This window comes from Mustela nigripes, chromosome 1, assembly GCF_022355385.1.
Source record: "Mustela nigripes isolate SB6536 chromosome 1, MUSNIG.SB6536, whole genome shotgun sequence".
Lineage (NCBI taxonomy): Eukaryota > Metazoa > Chordata > Mammalia > Carnivora > Mustelidae > Mustela > Mustela nigripes.
This window is the reverse complement of record NC_081557.1, coordinates 63,858,383-63,881,527: the sequence shown is the minus strand read 5'-3', so window position 1 is coordinate 63,881,527 and position 23,145 is coordinate 63,858,383. Positions and strand designations below refer to the sequence as shown.

The 23,145-nt window shown below is 36.3% G+C and overlaps 1 protein-coding gene across 1 annotated transcript in view; it reads left to right on the top strand.

The window, feature by feature from the left end:
• Nucleotides 1–23,145, top strand: part of NOX4 (NADPH oxidase 4) — a 174,301-nt gene that overhangs the window by 95,273 nt on the left and 55,883 nt on the right. The window contains exon 13 of the mRNA XM_059412437.1: nt 21,936–22,017. Within this exon, the coding sequence (XP_059268420.1) occupies nt 21,936–22,017 (82 nt within the window). The remainder of the gene's footprint in view (nt 1–21,935; nt 22,018–23,145) is intronic.

The following is a 23,145-nucleotide window of genomic DNA, read 5'->3' as shown; positions in this document are numbered from 1 at the left end:
TATTCCTATAATCAGAGGATATGGTTCACTTTGAGGATCAAAAGTGGGAAACCAGGGCCATATAACATCATGAATTTGTCTTAATACTTAATACACGGATACTCATAGTACAAGAAACCATAGATAAAATTTTAGTTGAAGACTAGACCAAGAAAAGAGTTGATAGTTCTCTCTTTATTTATTTCTATGTCATCAAATTAGCCAGGTACATATAATTCATCTAGCTGATTGTTTATGAAAAGATTAAAACAGAATATGTGTAATGCATTTAAAGGATATATTTTTTCTTATAGGGAATCTCTTTACAAGTCAGATTATGGCCACACAAATTATAATAATGTTATTATTTCATAATGAGAACATGTTTTGGAACAATTGTGGCATCCACCTTTACCATCCATATCTGTAAATAGCTTTGGTGGCTGTAAGAAGAGTAAAAAATCAAAAGTACTCCTATTGAATACCAACCATTTTTTAGACGGCATGCCCAAAAAGCAGATGCAAAATAGGTTTGAGCAAACTGGCTGTTTTGAACAGCACAAATCATACTTGGATATATGAAACACCTGGGTTTTACATAATGCATGTTCACATAGTATAAGCGTTAGCTGAAGCCCGTAATAAATATGAATTACGAATTTCCACATTTACAAAGGAATGACTAGAAATACTCTTTATTGTTGTAACTGCTGCTTTGACTAGCAAATTGTCATGCTTAGATATTTGTGGAAGATAACATTTAAACTATTTGTTATTTTGGCTCATAATTAGATATTTATTAAACACCAACTGTATACCAGACACTGTTGTGTAGTGTGTCTAGAGATACAGAATTGGTCAAAACAGACAAGGTCTCTGCTCTCCTAAAGACTATATTCTAGTCAGTAGAGATCTTCAGTAAAGAACAACAAGAAAAACAAAAAAACAAGGTATTGTACGTTAGATAGTGATAAATGCTATAAAGAAAAATAAAGGTAAGGAAGTAAGAATGGTGAAGGGAGGGGGGAGTGCTGTTTTATTTTTTTTTTTTTAAAGATTTTATTTATTTATCAGAGAGAGAGCGAGCACAGGCAGACAGAATGGCAGGCAGAGGCAGAGGGAGAAGCAGGCTCCCCGCCGAGCAAGGAGCCCGATGTGGGACTCGAACCCAGGACGCTGGGATCTTGACCTGAGCCGAAGGCAGCTGCTCAACCAACTGAGCCACCCAGGCGTCCCGGGAGTGCTGTTTTAGACGGGGTGTTTAGCTACGGACAAGGAGAGGAGGGTCTGTCAGGTGGATTTCAGGAAGAAGTCCTGAGGAAAGCGTGCAAATTTCCTGAGGTGGGAATGTTTGGATACTCAAGGAGCAGCAAGGAGGCCATTGGGGCTGGAACAGACATGAAGAAGGGGTAACTCGTAGGAAATAGACTGAGGGGTAAGCAGCGGGTCAGACACTGTAGGCTATGGGAGGATTGGATTTTTATGTGATTGAGAAAATAGGCATGGTTTAAAAATCTACATCTGAATGATACCCATTTTATTTTAATACACCCTACCTAGTTGTTGTGAGGCCAAGGTTATTTATTTATTTGTTTTAAATGATTGAGTTTAGGGAGAGGGAGGAAAGGGAATTCAGAGTGGCAGAAAACAGGTCAAACTTTTTGTTGGGGTGGGGAATGTATCATTATTTTAATAATGCTTCAGGAGTGGTTTTATCTCCTGCCCTATATTCCTGATTATGGGTTCTGGTAGCCTGGTGCCCCATTATCCCCCATGATGGTAATAACTTCTTTCTATTCTCTGGTTTTCTTCGTGGTCTTTTAGCTTCAGTTCTTCCCTCACCTAAGTCATTAGTTTCGTATATTAAATTCCTTCCACTTAAATTATGTAGCCATTCCTGGTTTTGGACTATTAGAGTCCAGTTCACAGTGAAGCCTCTGTGAGCAGAGCTCTGAATTCGGAGGAATGCTGGGGAAGATGAGAGGAAGTGTAAAAACCCAGAAGCAGGCAAATGTTTGTGGCCAAGGACCAGTTAGGTGTGCAGTATTGCTCGAACGGAGTATGAACTGAGTGAGAGTGTTGTAGGAAATAAAATCTGGGAATACCCATGGACCAGACATGGTGGGCACTTACACACTTAAGTTTTATTTTAAATGTTGTAGAGAATCCCTGGAGGATTTTGATTAGGGTCTGACTCAGATTTTAAAATGGGAACTCTGGCCACTCTATAGAGATTGTGATGTGGGTGGGCCAGAGTGGGAATTAGGAGATGAGTTTAAAGAGAAGCCTTTGCTGCTGTCTAGACAAGAGAAAGTGTCACATAGGGTGACAGTGACAGGGTCCTGAAAAGTGGTGGGATTCTGAAGGTATATCTGACAGCTATTGTTGACGGATTGGAGGTGGGACATAAGAAGAGTTAAGAATCATGGGGAGCCTGGGTGGCTCAGTCGATTAAGGGGTCGACTCTTGATTTTGCTTAGGTCATTTTCCTAGGGTCGTGGGATAGAGCCGCACGCTGGACTCCACACTTAAGTTGGAATCTGCTTGAGATTCTCTCTTCTTCTCCCTCTGCTCCTTCCCCACTTTCTCTCCCTCAAATAAATAAATAAACTCATTAAAAAAGTTAAAAATTCCAAAAAAGAAGAGTTAGGAATCAGAGATAATTTAAGGTATTTAGAGTAAGTGGACAGACTGACAGACTGTGCTCTGTGTATTGAGTTAAAGAACTTTGTGGCATATCAGGGAAACAAGAGTGGGCATTCAGATTCAGTTCTGTACAGTTTAAATTTGAGATGCCTCTTAGACTTTCAAAATGTAAAGTTGAATAGATCATTGCATGTATGAATCTGGAGGTTAGGGTAGAGATCCAAACCTGGGAATTATGATATTTTGGATCTAAAGATGGGAAGTATGATAGGATCAGCTACAATAGTAATTCTCATCTATGTAAGATTTATATACATTTTAATATACCTTTATATATATCTTATATTGTATATATTATGTATTTACCTTGTATGTATTTGGCCTGTATGTCATTACATTAATATGCCTTTTATAGTAATTTATATTCATTTTATAGCATTTTATATGCCCTCTTTACATTCTTAAAATGAAATTTGCAAATATTATGTACACAAATTATTTTTAAAAACCAATATAATATCCTAACCTTAGTATAAAGGAGCTATTAAAAGAAAGTAATTTATAATAAATAACTTATATTTCCTATTTATATTTTCAAACATGACTATAGTAGAAGTCATAATGGAATAGGTGACTTAGCCCACATACAGAGTGATCATGAATAAGACAGTTCTAAATACAGGATCTCAATACAATTGAAATACTATGAGCACTATTTTCTTTATGATGTGATTTTTCCAAAATAGTGAACTTCTTTTGGTTCTAGGCACAATAGTTTACAATATTACTGCAGTTTGCAGGGTGGCTACAATTTGGGGATTTTTTAGCACATATTTAGGTCATGTAAATACTTTGCATTTATGACAAATGAGTTTTTCCATTTACATGAATGTCCAAAAAGTTACTTGAAAAACAAGCAGAAAGTGTGATAATTCCTTGTTGCATAGCATCTCCTCCTCCACAATGTTATAGGATATCGAATGTCTCTAACCCCTACCCTCCACACTTTAGTAACTGCTGATCATTGTTATGAGAACCAGATTGCCTCCCCAAGTTCTGAAAGCTGGACCTCCAAAGTGACACTGTGCTATCAGGAATAGCTACTTGTATAGATAGAGAAGAAGTATAACAGAATTCTGAGACTTTCAACACTTAGAGTCCAAAGGTGACAGAGGTGAAGTGGCCACAGAGATAAGAGGGGAACCAGGAGAGTTTGAATCCTGGACAGAACAAAACATTGTTTCAAAAAAAGAGGCATTGATTAATTAAAACAAATGCTGCTTCTGACAAGTAGAGTAAATTGAGAGCTGATTTAATGACACTGTGAGATGTGTTTTTAATGGAGTATTGGGGACAGAAGCCTGTCTCAAGTAGGTCCAAGAGATAGTAGGAGAAGTAGAGGTGGTCCATATAGATAAATCCACTGATATATTGGGACCAGTTCCTGTGAGCTCATTTGATTGAGTGCTTCTCTTCCAACTCTGTCTTCCATGAGGTCAAGTTCAATAGCTTTAAATCATCACAGTATATTTATGCTACAAAAATTGACAGACATCATAAAAAATGGATTTAAAAAATGTTTCTAAAGACCTGGCTGCTAAATATTTGCCCAAAACACCACTGGGCAAATTCTAAGGAGTTTCAATATAAAATGAAATAAAGCAATAAGTCAGTAGCTGAAGGAAAGAGGATATAGGGACAAGGCAGATATAAGTTAAGAGGACATATAACAAATACATGTGTAGAAATATAAAATATGTACACATATACATATATTTCATTTGAGCGATTATAATATGTGTAGGTACTTCTGGGAAAAATGAGAATGAAGTAGAGAAGAAAGAGTCGATATTGCTGGAATGATAGAGGGCATAATCCCAGAAGCAAGGTCCACACATGCCTCTTAATGCATTCCAGAAGAACTGGATTCAGTGTACAAGTGGAGGAGTTGACCATGGATAAGGCAGCTGGGCAGTTCATGCTTCCTAACAGGAGGGGCACAGAGAAGATGATTACAGAGCATGACGACAGATGGATTGAGGGGTTTGAAAAGTAGGAGGGATGGGGTTTCTCTCCTGGTTCCTTCTGTTTTCTTGGTGAAAGAAATGGGTTATCACTGAGACTGAGGATGGAGAAAGGTGTGCTGAATTTTGAGGAGAAGGAGGAGGTTTCATGTATCGTTTGGAGTAGTGAATTGATGAGTGAAGCATAGTAGCCCTTCTGAGATATGCCAAGGAGCCTACTAAGGCATGTGGTCCAAAACTCAAGTGAGACAACTCAGAATAATTGTCAGTTTTTTCCAGGCATGTCCAGTTTTTCAGATTAGCTATTGTACAGGCAGTAGTGGTGTTGGTGTTGGATTTTACCGTTGTTGGTTTACTTCTGACTGAATTCACGATAGCTCTCACCTCCAATCCATTCTCTTACTGTAGCCAGAGAAGCTTCAAAAGCTTTGTCAAATTAAATCGCTTCTCTTGCTTCAGTCACTTGAATAGCTTCTCATTGCTTCTAGGATAAAGAGAGAAAATCCTCATGATGACCTTGAAGGGCCTCCTTGCTCTGGTCCTGAACAACCTTTCATCTTGATTCAACTGTTTCTACTGTGCACTACAGCAACACTGGCCTTTTGGTTCATTCTTCTTTTGCTTGCTTCCTTCTACCCTATATCTGTTCTGATCCGTATGTTTACTGTAGTCTCCACCAGCCTACTCACCCTACCCACACATGTACCTGGGATGTTTAGATCATAGCTCAGGAGTCATTCAGAGAAGCCTCCTAGACACCTCAATTTTAGGTGTTGTTTCTTATATGCTGTGATATTTCTGTTTTTATGGGTAATTATATTTTCAGTGTGGTCATTTGTAGTGAGTTTCCTCCAACAGACTCAGCATAATTATGGTTGTAATCTTTTAGCTCACCATTGTAGTCAAAGGTCAATTAAAATGCTTGTTCCTAGCAAATGTAATTATTTGTTAAGAGAAGGAAGGAAGGGAGAGAGAAAGGGATGGACAGAAGGAGGAAGGAGTAAAGCAAGCAGGGAGACATATGCTCTGCTTCACCAACACTCACAACCTAGTGGGGGCAGGAGTCAAATATATAAACAAAATGTAATGCTGTTCTCTCCAACATGGAGGACGTAGATGCTTCTGGGAAGGAGAGTTACAAGGCTTTCTAGGGCCAACAGCGTCAGGGTAAACAGGACTTGTCCAGACTGGGAGATTATTCCATGGAAAGAAATAACTTGAATAATGGCTCAGAGGCGTGGACTATCATGGAATGTGAGGGAAATGTCAATGATGTTGGAAGGCCAAGCTGGGATGGTATCCAGAGGTCATGTCATGGAGGAGCTTGGAATTGCTAAGAAGTCTGGTCTTTTTGCCCAAAGATGTTGCTGAAAAATGGAAGGGCTTTAAACAGGAGCTGAAGTAAAATTAGCATTTTATATGGATCTCCTTACTGATACCACAAAGACTGGCAGGGAGAAAGACCAGGTTAGAAGCAAAGACACCAAATTAAAGATTTGTCATAGAGTGAAGGAGATAAAGAGTATCTGAGGAGATAAAGAGTTGTGTGGAACGGATGATATATAGAGTCCAATGTAATAGGGCCAAACAATTACTATGGGGGGTTACTGCTAACCATATAAAAATTACATCAGTTGGAAAATGTAGGGAAGAGGCTTGGGGATGATTGTGTTGCTGTGAATTATTGAGTATATTAGAGAACAGTAAATTGACAGTTAGTGTACAAAAAGAAGCTAATAGCAAATGGATTGAATTCCAAATTCCTCCTATTTGTTAATTTCCCCAGAATTCTGAGAGTGACTGAATTTATAGTTTAGTAGCAGTGGGAGATGAGTAGCAAATCCATATGCAATTATTTGAGTATCCATCTAGGTGGGTCTGGATTAGGTTGAGGATTAACATTTTATGTCTTAATGTTATATATTACTTATATAACAGAGCAGTATATTTCTGGTCTCATGTGAGTCTATGTGGGAATCATGGAGGACAGTTCATTAGTTAATTTGATAGAATTCAACATAACCTATTTGCTATCATAATATAATAAATCCTTCAATAAGTATGAGGTGGGGTTAAATTTCATATTTCATAACCTCAGAAATAAGGAAATTTTTCTATCAGGGAAATGAGTAATTTATATTATAATTTAAATACCCATCTGCTCTCAGTAGAGAGGATGAATTGTTTTCCCTTTGGTTTCTCAGTTGATAAACATGAAATCTGAGCTATCATTGTTTCACAGATGACAGCTCACTTATAATGCCACTGAATATGTACAGACAGCTCACTAAAAGATTGGAATTCATTACTCATTAGGTTTTATTCTAGTTCAGTCATTTTATGATCCCCCAAATGGGGGGAATGCACAATTTTTGTTTTTTAACCAATAAAAACTGTGACTTTTAATTCTTTGAAATAAGCAAATCCTGCAATTTTTGGACCTGGAAGTAGAGTTATTATAGCAAAGTGGTATGTTTGCATGGATTATTTTGTTTTTATTATGAATTTTTTTGTCCCTAAGAGAAGTTTGGACTCTCAGTTATCTTATATTTTTTTCTGCTCAATTTTACTCTATAAAGAAAATAAGAACAGTGAAGAATTTTGTTGGTAATACGATTTCTTAAGAATTTAAAAAATGTGACAGTAATGTACTGGATAGCCAAAAACATGTATATCATTTTGCCAAGTTAGTCTAGAGTCAATGAACTAAATAATTTCCAAGAAGCCAAAAAATCAATGATGGTGTGCCATTATCATGATCATGAGGAACATTTGTAAGTACTCATTTGTTTCTTGCACTTGCTAAGCATTTTATGAGGGAGCTAAATAGATATAGTTCCTGTTCTCTAAATGTATTATAATTTTTAAGACAAAATTATAACTTGATGGATTATAATGTTGCAGATAAGGTTCATAAATGTCATCCAAAGGAATACACCTAAGACCTAAATAAGTGTGTTAATACCAAAGAAAGATGCTTAACGTCTGTGGATTCAAAGGCAACTGAGTCAGGGAGTTTTGGGAATAGTGTCCAGTGAAAATGGTACCACTACTGTGATTTTTCAGCTTTAACAAAGGAGGGGTCTGGGGCATAATAAACAGATGTAAATAGAAGGTAAAGTAAATTCTTTCATGAAATGAGATTTTTAGAAGATTTGGAGGTGAGAAAAAAAAAAGAAACAAGATGGAATTGAGAGGAAGACAAACCATAAGAGACTCTTAATCTCACGAAAAACAAACCTAGGGTTGCTGAAGGACGGGGGTAGGAGGAGGGTGGTAGGGTTATGGACATTGGGGAGGGTATGTGCTATGGTGAGTGCTGTGCAGTGTGTAAACCTGGCGATTCACAGACCTGTACCCCTGGGGCTAATAATATATTATATGTTTAAAAAAAAAAAAAGAAAAGAAAATCTGGAGGTGACAAATAATGGACGTGAAATGCTAAAAAACCCCAAGCATTGTGCCAAATTGAGTAGTACAATAGATTGTTAAGTAAGTAGAGTAAAAATTGTCTGCTGTAGTGTGATAGGAGATTATCTCATTTTTTGTTGGCACTGTATTGAGAAACTAGTAAAATATTTTGAGGTGCCCCTATCAACATAATTAAAGAGGAGAAGAAAGAAGACCTAAATAAAAAACTTTGCATATCTCAACGTTTTCAGTGACAATACTTAGTAGAAGGCTATGCCTCTAATTGGAACAGATAAAATGTATTTTAAGAGTTAGATGTCCTTCAAGGAATAGTCAAGTGACTTGTCATCCTTTATTACACCAACTCCTTCTCATTTATGACATAATCCTCTGAGTTTCCACTTTCACAATAACAGTGAAAATCTTTTGTTGTTGCTGGAATGGTGGACTCTTCAATGGCAATCTGAATATTGTCTTCTCTGGTTGGGGTAGCATACTCAACCATATAGACTTTCAAGCCTGGCAACAAAAATACAGAAAAGGCAACGAGGGTCAAGACCCAAACCAATACCAATGGGACTTTATTTTTCCTTTTCCTTTCCTTTTCTTTCCTGTCCTTTCCTTTTCTTTTCTTTCTTTCCTTTTTTTTAGGTCAGAGAGGGAAAGAGGTTTTTGATTACATTGATTGCATATTATATTTACCTTTTTATCTAGCTGGAGGAGTTAGCCTTTATAAGTAAACCTTTAATAAAAAACTCCCTAAGCCTATCAAAAATGTGCATTTGGTATGTATTATTTTTACCATATTAAAAAAAATTTACCATATTAAAAACCATATTATTACCATATTAAAAAAATACCATATTTTACCATAAAAATACCAATGTATTATTTTTACCATATTAAAAAAATTTCATATGTATTATTTTACCATATTTACCATCACAGAAGAAAAAAAGCTGATTTAACTTCAGTGAGAACTGAAAATCAAGTAATCTCAAGGAAATGAAGGTTTTTTCTGTTAAAGGATAGAACAGTGTAGAGAAACATGCTACGTTTCTAGATATAAAGTCTGAATATTTAAAACTGCTAATTCTCCCCAAGATAAATTATAGTATTAATATGATTTCAATTAAAATCAAAATTCAAAGTAAAAAATAATTATCAATGGTCATTTGAAAAAACAGAAGAAAGTAATTAAGAATAAATAACAAATCTTAAATGACAAGACTGGCCATATTAAAACGTGTTATAAAGTGAAATGAACTTTACCAACTAGGAATTTATAAGGATAAGAGATGTACTTAGGAACATGAAGCTATTAAGTAGATCAGTTGAGATTTTAACTCAGGCTCACTGTATGCTAAAATATATGCTCATTTACTAGGCTTCCTCCTATATTGTTAAAATAGTTTAAGGAGTATGGTACTAGAACAAAAGTGACAGGAAATCTACTAACAAAGAAAAATAGATATACTAGAAACAGACCCTTTACTACATGAAAATACATAAGATATTATATGATATGATAAAGAAAGGTCCATAAATCAATGTGAAGTATTAGTTTGTAAATAGTTAAAACAATTGTCACTTAACTATCCAAAAAAATCGCATCTTTACTTTAAGAAGACCAAAAGTTAATCCCAAATAGGTTAAATATTTTTACGTAAAAAAGTTACTCTGTCAAAGAATGAGAAGAAATGAGAAATTAATAGCAGTCTCTGGATACAAAAGACCATCTATCCTAGAAGAATACACAGCGAAAACTAAATAGTTTTAACTATGTAAAAACATAAAAATCCCATCAGAAAAGAAAATAAAATTGAACAGAAAAACATTTATAGCAGTTACTCACCAATACTGTTAATACATAGAGTCCCTTCAATTCAATAAGAAGCTGAAAAAGGAGGGGTGTCTGGGTGGCTCAGTGAGTTAAGTCTCTGCCTTCGGCTCAGGTCATGATCTCAGGGTCCTGGGATCGAGCCCCTCAGTGGACTCTGCTCGGCAGGGAGCCTGCTTCCTCTTCTCTGTTTGACTGCCTCTCTGCCTACTTGTGATCTCTGTCTGTCAAATAAATAAATAAAATCTTTAAAAAAAAAAGCTGAAAAAGGTAATGGATGAATTGTATGAACAGAGAAAATCATAATAGTATTCAAAAAAGTGTTAATTAGAATAGCTAGAATACGATATTGTGTCTGTCACTTAAATATTTTTGTTGGTGATATTTATTGTTAGTGAAGATGCAGAATACTGACATTGGGAATGTATGTGCAAAAAAGAAAACCAGAGGGATCAAGGAAAACCCAAACTTTTCCAATGAAACAACCTAACAAAGGAAACAGATTCATATATTTGCTTGTTGCTCTTCCGTAATCCATTTTATAAGCGTGTTCTTTGACCAGGAGGTCCTGTATTTAAAAGAAGACTCTCACTATGAGGTTGGTTTTTATAAACTTGAAAGGACCATATATTGCATGCCATTAATTTTGTTAGCCCAGGGTTTTTCGTTAGACCTTCATAAAAACATAAAAGAAAATGTCCAGTTGCTTTGGATCTTGGATAAAATTGCCTGTTCCTTATAGAATATGCACCCAGCAGGTATTCAGAGTTTGTGCAGAAAGCAGGAACTGAATTAGTATCAAGCTGAGCCTTGATCACTTTGAGGTGTTTCTTTTGTTGAATGCCAACATTGTTAAAAAAGTGCATTTGCTGTGACAAATGAAAATATAATGTTTTCCCTAAAAGGCGGATTGCTTAGTAGCAATAATGTGTTTATCCAAAAATGCTTCTCTTATTTGCTTTCACTTTCCTTGAAACTGTTCTTTTATTTTCCCCCGTCAGTTTTTGCTATAGTTTAGCCTCTGTGGCAATGGAAGAAAATTTATATTTTATAAGAAAGCTAGTGATAGACATTGCTTCATTGATGTATTTAGAGGCCAAGAAGTCTGTTTGCAGTCCTTTCAAAAGCTGCTTTTGATTTTTTTTTTAATAGTATGTTTAACAAGTAGGACCCAGAATAATGAGGATTAAAGAAACAGACTTTTATCACTTTGCTTCCTCTGGAAATAAAAGGATCCGTTAAGTAAATATCCATTGTATAATACTGCCTTGTCTACCTTCAGGCCTTCTGGTGTTAGAGTAACAGGTGTCCATGTATATAGACTGTATGACCCAGTGAGGCATTGGAAAGAACACTGGACCATGAATTTGGCTGGAGGAGGACAGAGGGGGTGGGTGTGCCTTGTTTGTTAAGTCTCTGTTCCTTACTTGCCATGTGACCTTGGGCTGGTCCGTCCACCTGGTTTTTAGCTTCCTCGCCTACAACATACTGCATTACGGGAGTTTTCTCATTTCCCAACTCGTTGCTTTTGTAAAGCTCCATAATTCTTCTCAGAGAAATAAGTTCTAGAATGTGGATAATTTAATGCCACATAAGTAGGAATGAGAAAGGATTGATTTTGGTATAGTTGAGAAAATCTAAAGGGACTATTGTGGAAGGATATATGCCAAGTACAGGATTTTTATGTTTCTTTTTTTCCCCCCTATCATTTTTTAGGATCTTCTTCATTTATTAGCTCTGGTTGTGTATATGCTCTATGTCCTCGTCTTCTGTCTTGCAAGTGTGGGCTTGTTTTTTTAAAATGTTTTTCCTTGTGTAAGACAAGTATGAGATATTGTTTTTTATATTCCTTTTTTTAAAAAAATTATTTATTTATTTTTAATAAACATCTAATGTATTTTTTTTTTTTATATTCCTTTGACATTGACCTTAATATTTGTGGAGAAGTTAGTTTAAATAACCAGAGCATATAGCTTATTGCCTTTTCTCCTAGAATTGCAGAATTTCCATTTGAATTTTATCAACAGACAATTTTTCTATACCTTTCGGAGCAAAATACTCTTGCCTGGCAGTTAGATTTCCTGATTTACCTAAAATAGTATTAATTTGAATGCCTTTGATGTTGTTTTGAAAGCAATATTTTAAATAGCAACTATTGTTATTCAATACTGAGTTACCATGGTAATAAAGAACTTTCTCTTGATTTAAACTTTTCAGAAAAAGAAAATTTAGACTCTGTTTTTCTAGTTGGTTTGAATGTACCGCTGTAACTCTGCCCTTTCATTCCCAGCTTTTGAAGTAATTTGTTTTTCTAAGATTAGTGTGCGTTTTTCTCTTTTTGAGCAAAATAAAACATCGAATTTTTACAAACCATTAATTTCTTTAAATCCCTAGGAGAGAGAACATCACTTCTTTCCCTTTTTAAGTAATTTTGTAATTACATTCTAAATCCTTTTTCAAGTAGCTCTAATGGAATTGCAATTCTTTTGTTGTCCTGGAATTTCTCTGTGATAAACAGGGCTGCCCTTAAGAATAAGAATCTTTTCTTTATTCATAGTGTGTGACAAATAATAGGTACTTACTAAAAGTTTGCTGAGTGAGTGAGTAAAAGAATAACGTATGATTTAATTGATAAAAGTTCTTTCTACTCAAAATACTAGCCTTTAAATTTGGTGCTATTAGCAATTATTGGTATATGGTAGACAACAGAAATATTAGCAAAATTATTTACTTCATCTAACACCCTGGATCAGAAGGAGTTCTTCTTTGGCTTTTTTACTTCACTTTTTAAATAAAACCTTCCTGATTCTTCTGCTTTTTATTATTAACAGATCCAGGAGACATTGGTTTTTCTGTTCCTCTGGATTCTTGGAATATACATTTAGCATTTATTTGTTTGTAGTGCACTTTTCTTTTTTCTTTACTTTTTTTTAAGAGTTTATTTATTTATTTGACAGACAGAGATCACAAGTAGGCAGAGAGGCAGGCAGAGAGGAGGAAGCAGGCTCCCCGCTGAGCAGAGAGTCTGATGCCAGGCTCAATTCCAGGACTCTGAGATGATGACTGAGCCAAAGGCAGAGGCTTTAACCCACTGAGCCACCCAGGCACCCTGTGCACTTTTCTTTTGATAACATCTGTGTTCAGTACTAGACCTTCAGCTTACTGAGGACGTAACTTGATGCCTGGTCAATAAATGTTTGCCGAAAGTAATTTTTAGATGTGCATATTTTGTTTATATATTTAAACAGTGCTCCCTAAATATTATGGGGAAAATTAGCTTGTACCTTCTCTTTAAAGTAGCGTGTGTGTATATCTGTGTGCATTTGTATATGTGTGTGTTGTGTTTCTTCATTGGTGCTATGACTTCCTTAGGAAGTGGAGGAGTGGACGGTTGGAGGAGTGTAGGATATGTGAATGACAAGTACCTGGGAAGATACGTTCATGTGTGTGTACAAGTGATAATATACACATTTATCTATCTTTTCAAAAATTATTCCTGAGATATTGAAAATATGAACAGGTTATAGATAAAATAAAAGTTAACACATTTTTCCTTTCATCTCCTATCCTTAAACATATTCATCCTTGAAGTGTATATATATCTATATATATAAATATTTATATTTATATTTATATATAGACTTCTTAGATATATTGTAGATGAAGTTATCCAACACCTTGGAGAGATTGGAATGCTGGAGAAGATTTACTGTTGTATGATGGATTATCAACTCCTTAACTAAATTCCCGTAAAGGATTTTTTCACTGTGGCTTTGAGAAAATTCACTGATGACAGGCATTCTAGAGCCCTTGAAAAAGCTCTGGGGTGACTATTTGTAGGCCAAAAATGACAAATGAGAGAGGCCAATTATTGGGCTGCTTCTTCTTCTTCTTCTTCTTCTTTTAAATATATTATTTATTTATTTGAGAGAAAGAAAGAAACAAGCAGGGAGGAGGGGCAGAGGTGGAGGGAGAAGCAGGCCCCATGCTGAACAGGGAGCCTGATCTGGGGCATGATTCCAGGGCTCCAGAATCATGACCCAAGCCAAAGGCAGATGCTTAATGAAGCCACCCAAGCGTCCCTGAAGTGGGCTTCTTGAACTCAGGGAAGATGATGGGGCCCCTGAAAGGCAGGGGCTAAGAGACCACATTTAGCTGATAAAGTCAAGATGGCTGGAAGAGTATTCCAATTAGACGGACATTGGGGAGGGTATGTGCTTTGGTGAGTGCTGTGAAGTGTGTAAACCTGGTGATTCACAGACCTGTACCCCTGGGGATAAAAAATATATGTTTATAAAAAATAAAAAATTAATAAAAAAATTAATAGACTGACATGTAGAGATCTTCGATATTGACTAAATGCCCATGGCCTCTGTAGGACTCAAATAGATGGACAGTCTATTAAAGTCTTACTTGATTTACACAAATGAGAAGAAAACTCTAAGATGGGGAAATAGAGGCATAACCTGAAACATCTCAATACAGAGTATAGCCCTTATTCCAATTCCCAGACTTGAGTCAGTTCTAAATGGTCTTTAATAAAGGGAGAGTCAGGTCCCTTTGAGAAAAGACCCTTCTCCATGTCAAAATTAAACTATACAATGATCCTCTTCTGATTTGGCAGGTTTAGTGCATGGGTGAAAGGGAAATACTCAATTTTTGGTGAACCGACATTGACTCTAAGCTGCTACTATATCCTGAGGAACCGAAACATTACTGTAGTAGACCAGTAACAGTTGGGGCTTATGGGAAGCTCATGGAGTTTGACCTTCAGTGTGTGTCTCCATAGGCCAAGTGAGTCCCTGAATCCACCAGAATGCATGATTGGAATACATACTGAGCCACTGTTAGAATCCCTTATTTATATAATCTTTTTCTCCCACTTTAATATGATTTTTAAAAAATTTACTCTTGATGTTTTGCACTTTTAAGTAGAAGGGAATATTTCCCATGTTTGATTGTTAGTCTTAAGTTTACTTCATCATCTGTGCCACTGTTTGCTTCGTAAAGTCCAACAATTAAGCCCCATTCTTTTCTGTTTGTATAAATATTATTAAAGATAAGTTTTTGAGACCTCACTAACCAGTATATGGTTTTTACCAGCTTCCTTTGTTCCCTGCAATTCCTCTTTGTTTCTCTCTCTCTCTCTTTTTAAGATTTTATTTGTTTATTTGACAGAGAGAGCACAAGCAGGGGGAGTGGGAGAGAGAGAAACAGCCTTCCAGCTGAGCAGCGAGCCCTCTGTTGCATTTTTGAGATAGAGTCAAGGGGAGGTGGGTAGAAAATGACTAAATAGGTGAGAAAGAAGAATTTTTTTTGGAATGAGTGGTTTTCATTAAAAAAAGGAGAAAGAATGGGAAATTGAATAGAGAGAGGGAAAACAGGAAAGAAAAGAGAAATGAAACACCTGCCTATCTTTCCTAACTTAAGCATACAGGTTGGAGACCATTGGGATATAAAAACTGCTTTGTGGTAGAGAAGTTGAGGTAGGCATCAATGGAAGGAGCATAAGAGAGAGTATAACATGTTTGTGGACACTTAAATCATACTCTCTCTTCATTCCTTCCCGCCTTCCCATGTATTAATGATTGGTTTCTGAGCAGTAATATGAAATTAGAATTATTATTAGATTATAGTTAGATTAACAATTAATAATTAGATTATTAATAGATGAATTATGAGAATTATTATTATTTTTTGATGAATGGCCAATCCGTAACTTGACATTATGTAGAGATTGGGCTGCCTGGATAGATCCTGGGTACTGTCAAGATCATTTCTTTTTTCATAACACTGATCCCCTACTGGATCTTCTGTGTATTTATATGTTAAATTATCATCATTATGCATAGTTTTCATACAATAATGAGTAACTTGTGAAATAGATGCCTATTCACCAACAGATTTGAGCATTTTCATGTGTTCAGAGAAATCGTTATGGCCTCCAAGGTATGTGGCAGATCTTGACAAACATGTTGTTCAGGGTATATGTTCAACTTTTTGGGCACAAAGTAAGATAAATTTCGCATTTACTTTTTTATTAATCATCCTGTATTTTAGCTCAGAAACACTTACTGTATTTCATAAGAAAGGACAAAATAAGAGTGTCCAGGCTGCTCTGGACACTTCACGGTACTATATAATTTTATATATAACTTTCATATCAACCTAAATTATGATTTCCTACTGACACTATTCCCAGAAGGCTTGATGGCCGCGTGTATCTCCTGGACTGCAGCACGGGGCCTAGTGCAGCTGGCTAGCATGCCATGGGGCCTGTAGGGTATTTATCTAGTTCTGCCACTCCAAGCCTGGACTGAACCATGTTACTTGTCCCGAAGTATATGTGTGTCTGAGAGCACTTCATTTTAACAATGGCCAATTGTACTCATAACGAAGGTGTTAGTTATGTTACTTCTGTAAAGGGCTGAAGAAGAAATTGATTTATTCTGGCTTAACCACAAGCACATGCATCTCGCCCGTAGTTGCGGAGAACATAGCAGAAGCTCTAAGTGGAAAGTGGGGGTCTAGCAAGCCCATGTGCTGCAGGTTGGGCTCACCAGAAACTGAATCTGAGAAGTAATTTATGAATTTGAAATGTTTATTAGGGATCAACACCCCCGAAGGGAGAAGGAAGGATGTGGGATTGGGTTGAGCTTCCTCAACAGTTGAATCACCATGCAGAGTCTACAAGCCTTAGCCAAACTGGTGGGAAGCTCTGAAGAAAGTATTGCCCATCTGTAATATTGCCTCTGTAAAGCTAAAATACCCCTGCCTTGTTCAGCTGCTGGCTACTAGCTGTTCTGGGAAAGTCATTTCTGTCCCTTGCATCTGAGGTGGGCCCTGATGGAAGTGACAGCCGGAGGCTACCTGCTGACTGGACTCATCACAACAGGATGACAGGCATGTCACCGAAGCAGAATAAGGGGGTAGGGGGGGTCCTCTTTATCAACCGTAGTCCCCTAGTGTATTTCATTAGTAACATTCAATTTGAAAATAAGATTCTGAGATGAATACTAAATTGAACAGAATGCTAGCAAGCATGAACCAGCACTGTCCCATGCAAACCAAGACATATAGCGACCCTGCTACCCTCCCCATCAGTGGCTTTTGCAAGATTCCCATTCTGTCCTAAAGCATATGTTCTTGAAGGGATTCAGAGTTGAAAGGTGGCTCCAAGATCACTGAACTCATTTGTCAAATGAGAAAAGGAATTAAGATCAGAGGCAGAAGGAGGTGGAAAACCTCAGGCTTTCTGACAACCAATTTGGTACCTTTTCTATTATACCCTGTTGCTTCTAAGTATTGCAGACTCTGTAGTAAAGAGAGATTCATTCTATGGTACACCCTATATCATGCAGACTCACTTATAACACTGCCTGTCTTACGAGATAATTTCAGTTTTTCTTGTAAAATAATAGAAATATTATAGTGTAATCATTTACAGATTTTGCTTAAAGACTAAGGGCATGGGGATGATGCCTATTTCCTTAGAACCCTTCTCTTATAATTTCGAATACTGTGCTACATGATGCTAGTTATTTTTAGAGCTAAATTTAAGTCTCCAATGAGTCTGTTTAATACCCCTTAAGGATTTTGTCTTAATGCTTTTTGAAGAAAGAAATTAAAACTGGCAAATCAAGTGTCATATGAGCATTAAAAGAAAGAGGAGAAAGTTTGTATCTAATAATAAAAATCCCAATAACTTCTTACCAGGTTTTTTTTAGAGCAGCATTATCACTCTTTAGAGATGTTTCATTTAGTTTTCTTTCCTGCCTATGATAATGTAATACTTAAAGTAGGTAAAACATTCATTTCCATAGTGAAGACTATGGAGAAGCAAAGGTAAGGAAAGGAAATTACTTGGAAAGAAACAGTGATTTAGAGTTGGTAAAAATCTCCACGGAGTTCCTTCAGCAAGCAACAGCTGTTTCTTGGGTTCTTACTGAAGAGCCCCATTAAGTGGCTATGATCACATCTTTAGATGCAAAGAACTTTTGTACTACAGAAGGAAGGCATCATTTTTTATTTTATTTTCTGCCCTTATTTAACTTCCTTCTTTTTTTATAGTGATAGGAAGAAGATTTTATTGTCTTCTCATCTCAGAAACGTATTTGCATACAGGTTTTTTTGTTGTTATGCAAATTTCTATAGCATCTGTTACATTCTGCATTTGGGGGAGGACTACAAAGTGGCCATTTTTCACAAAGGGGAAGATGAAGAATTGAGTCACAGTAAATATACAAAGAAGTCTGAATTCGAATTGGAAAGATTATTTTGTTTTTCTCATCTTTGATTTTAAATGATTAAGTGTATTGTCTCACAGTTGATTGTCCAGAGTCCCAGTTAGTGTAATCACGTGTAGTATGCTGTCCAGCTCTGATAGCCTCACAATCTTCGTTGATTGAACAGGAGAAATGGAGAGTGGGTGAAAGTCTACAAAAGCTTATTTTAATTAAGATATATCCCCGACTGGTAGACAATCATGTTCAGACATTATCTCATCATTAGTCAACTCATCAAAATATCACTTTTCAGAAAATCCCCTGGTTCTTTTCAGTGGCTTTAATGAAATTATTCTAAGAACCCAGTGAAAGGATTGAGATCCAGTGTTCATATAATTGCCATTTTCCTAAGAAATTGACTTGGGGCCTCCTGAGAAAGCAGATCATCTGGTGTGACATTTGCAGCAAGAGAAGAAGTAGTGTTTTAAAAATTCTGCTGCTTAACAGAGGAAACACCAGTTTATTTCAGTCTTTTTTCCCAGCATCAGATAAACAATGAGATGCTAATTAATTAGTTGATAGGCAGAAATCTGGGAGACTAAGCAATTTTTCATTTATTCGGATTTTTCTAAGGATACTTTTCCATGTATATTTTTATTCTCATAAAAAAATAAACAATCATTATACCTGAAGGACATAATTTTAAGCAGCTCTTTTCTTTTTATATGTATGAACTTTTTTTTTAACATTCATGGTTGCTAGTGAAGAATCTTCATGTTTGCTTAGTGTTGCTTGCATTTAGGATATCAGATTAAAGGATGCTTCAAATGTAAGAATATTCATTATAAATGTTACAGTTTGGGTGGATTTGCAAGTGATTTCTCATAAGCTACTTTTGGTGCGCGTGCATGTGCGCACGTGTGTGTATTTTAAATCCTATCAATATAATGTTATCTTCAGAGATTGTCTTCCAAATTTACAATCAAATATTTTTTGTGATGATAGAAACAGGGAAAAGCCTCCAGCTATATTATGTTATGGTTGTTCGAATTAAGAATTCTGATTTTTTTTTTTTTTTTGCATTTCCATCACTTTGGGAATCTATCAGTAAAACTTTAATTTATATTGTTAGCACCCCAGGATATATTGTATTCAATGTAGCTGTTTGATTGTACCATTCTTTCTTTTCTTGATGTGAAAGTTCATGTTTGTGGCTGTGTTTTGTCTCTGTTTTCCAAGATTTGTTTAGGAAAGGGATAAATGGAGGGGAGAGGGAGAAAAGGAGAAACATTACAAATTGCTCATTTAATGAAATGCTACATAAATTGGGACATGTCCTGAAAGACAAGTGTTACATCAGAAGAATTTACTGGTCATTTCATTGACATAAACATTCTCAGCATAAATTAATTTTTAAGATATTAACTCAAAGAGTAAGTATACTTAAAAGAGAAAAAGAAAACATGCTTTCTTCTATCTGTGGACTGTAAAGTACAAGCACTTCTCTTAGGGTCTTCTCAGGTCCTCCCTAAATGTACGGTAGGTAAGAATGTCAGAGTGCTGAGAGCAAGCAGCAGAGAGTCAGTTAGACATCGACTCAATGTTGTAATAAATGTGGAGATAAATCACCATCCTGCTTCTCAGCACCCTTTGTAACCACTGTGTTCACCAGCGTTCAACATCTGGCTATTCAGGAACTGGGAAGTGGCGATGGTCATCAACTGTGAATTTTCAGTATTTCGTGGAAATTGTGTGCCTTCATTTAGTGATGGATTTACTGCAGCTTGGAGCTTTGGCTTTGCACTCTCTTTCAGCCTGAGAACCTGTCAAGGCTGGAGCTCCAGTACCCTTATTTTTCATGGTTGATAGATGAACAGTTGTGTTTTTCTGAAAGGCGTTAAGATTAACCTTAGAAATTTCCTTTATGCAGTAAAAATAGAAATATTATTTCAACTAATATTTATCAAGCATCTTAATAGGTATCAGATAATGTTCCATATCTGGGTGATGTAATACCCATCTACTTGAAGGAGACGACGGAGAGGTGGATAGACAATTATATCTAACAATAAAAAATACAATCTGGAACATTCTTTGAGAGTGTAAGCATGAAGTATACTAGGAATACACACAGTAGGGCCATCTATTCCAGATTTTGGAGGAGGAGGAAAAGAAAGAGGAGGGGTCAAGGAAACCTTCCCATAGGGATGACTAGAGGTAATGAGTACCTAGTTCTGGAAACACGGGACCAGCATCAGGGTGATAGACTATGCTCTGCGATGCAGATAATTATGCAGTACAGCTATTTCTAAAGTAGAACTGAGGATTCTTCCTGCGTCCACATTCCTCTTTTTCCTTTCTTCCCCCATTTCCTTTCACCCCTCTCTCCTTTCCTACCTTCTTCTCTCTTCTCTCCTTCTGCTTCTTCTTCCTCTCTCTCCTTCCTTCATTTTGAGCTTAATAAGCACAGGATCTTGTTAGTCAAAGTTTTGGTTCGTGGGTTAATGTCATCATTGGACAATCCCTGAGCCTTATTCATTTACTCTTTTATAATGCTATAGATATATTTCTTTTTTTTTTTTTAAAGATTTTATTTATTTACTTTTTACAGAGAGAAATCACAAGTAGATGGAGAGGCAGGCAGAGAGAGAGAGAGAGAGAGGAAAGCAGGCTCCCTGCTGAGCAGAGAGCCCGATGCGGGGCTCGATCCCAGGACCATGAGATCATGACCTGAGCCGAAGGCAGTGGCTTAACCCACTGAGCCACCCAGGCGTCCCAGATATATTTCATATATATAACTAAATTTTATATATTTAGCATAGTTGTGAAATATTAACAATGATGACCTACCTTTTGCTTTTCTCCTATTTCATCTTCTTACCCCTTCTAAAAGGTAACTATTATCCTGGATTATGTATATTATGCTTTTTTCACACTGGTTTGCTTTGTTTTATACATGACATTTCTAAATGATACATTGCTTCGTTACTTTTTAAGTTAACAAATGATATTTTTCTTTATATAATCTACTTGGATTTTTTCCACTCCCCATTTTACTATGTTTTTATTTGTGACTGATTTCATTCAATTCCACTTCAATTAATATCCCATTGTGTATATGTGCAGCAAATTGTCCATTCTCCTGTAGATAGACAATTACAACACTTTATGTTGTAATGAAAGTGCTTTGAATATTCTTTTACTTGCTGCCTAAGACGTTATGTGAAAGTCTCTGCAGAGTATATACCCAGGAATGAAAATATTGGCTCATAGGGTACACTGAGGTTAAACTTAGAAGATAATCACAAGTTGTTTTCCAAAGCTATGTACCGACTTGCAGTCTCACCAGATTGATATGAGAGCTTACGTTGATGCATATCTTCTCTAACACTTGGTCTTGTGAGATTCGTTTCTGTCCATCAAACGCAACATAATCTACAAATGCTATCTAATATATGTGGCTTTGATTAGCATTTTCCACGTTACTGTTCAGATTGAACATCTCTTAGGTATATTTGTTGATCATGACTATTTCCTCTCATCTTTCAATTTTAAGATTTTATTAGTCTATACTAACGAATACTTTTTATTTTTGTACTGACAGTTGTTGTAATATCTTAATCTAAAAAGATACAGTCATTAACGTGAAACAGACATGACAGTACTATACAAAATGGTGGGCACATTTCTAATAAAAGATATGCATTCAAAATAATAGAGAAGTCAAAACAATAGATAATAGTTACATTTTGAAATTATTTTCATGACTTTTATTTTTTCACAACTTGATGTTTATTTTTCTTTTGACAGAACGGTTTCGAGATTTACTACTTCCACCATCTAATCAAGACTCTGAGATTCTGCCCTTCATTCAATCTAGAAAGTATCCCAAGTAAGCACTAGGAGTTCACTGGATATTGGGTGGAGTGGGCGCAGTGACAGGGGAGGCTTGGGGGGACAAAAACAAAATAGTTTCTTTCTAAGGATTTCTGAAAAAGCTAAAATACTCCAACCTACTTAAAGAGGGCATCTCCTGCACTGTAATATCTCAGGCTCTTCACAGCTGGGTCAGAGAAAAGAGCCTTGCCTGCACTACAGCCCAGCTGTGAGTAGGAGTATTTGCAGAGGGCGAACTGTAAGTTACCTGCACTGGTGTCTGATCATGCCTCTTTTTGCTTGATTCTCTATCAACAGCGACAGGTATTTTGTGGGTGATCCCTCATCTGGTGTCCTGGTTGCTAGCCTTTGAATGCAAGGATTCATTCATATTGTAATGAGTAGTTTTCAGATAACCGCCTGTTAGATACAATTTTAGTAATTTCTCTATATTCTTCTTTACTGTCTTGAAGATTACGGGAAGTGAAATCTCCTGGCCCTTTCTTATGTGGGGCAGAACTGTTCTTCTCTTAAATGCCACAAGTGTACTTCTTGGTTGAAGGCATATGCCTTCATCTTCCCAGAGAATCAGCAAGTATGTTTTTTATTAGGCATCTTATTCCTGAAAAGCTGATAGATGCCCATATCTTGATCCTTCCTGTACAAGCTTGGAGTGCCCTCTACTTCATGGTTGTCTTACTCTATTTGCTAGCTAGTCTACAACAAGCTGAGGAAGGAATAAACTGATTTCTGATATAGAAAAGGAAGGTCAGCAACTTGAAGAATTAGAGCTTGGTTTATACATATTTCATCAAAACCAATCACTATGCTAAAGTAAATCTTTGATTGACTTGGTAGTTTATTCAAGTATCCACTGAAGCATCCATTCAATTTTAGAATAATTTTTTCCCTAAAACTTAGCTTTGATAATATTGACTTACCTCTGATAACAAAAATACAGGATCTGAATTATCTGGTCATTATCTTTGATATTAATCCTGATTTAATATCTAGCAATAATCTTCAAGTTCCCTCACAGGGACTCTCCTGAGGGACATACGAAACCTGGACAACGTTCTGTGCATATATTACTTTTCATGACAGGGAGCATGGAGGAGTCTGAAGGGATTGACACATCTCTATC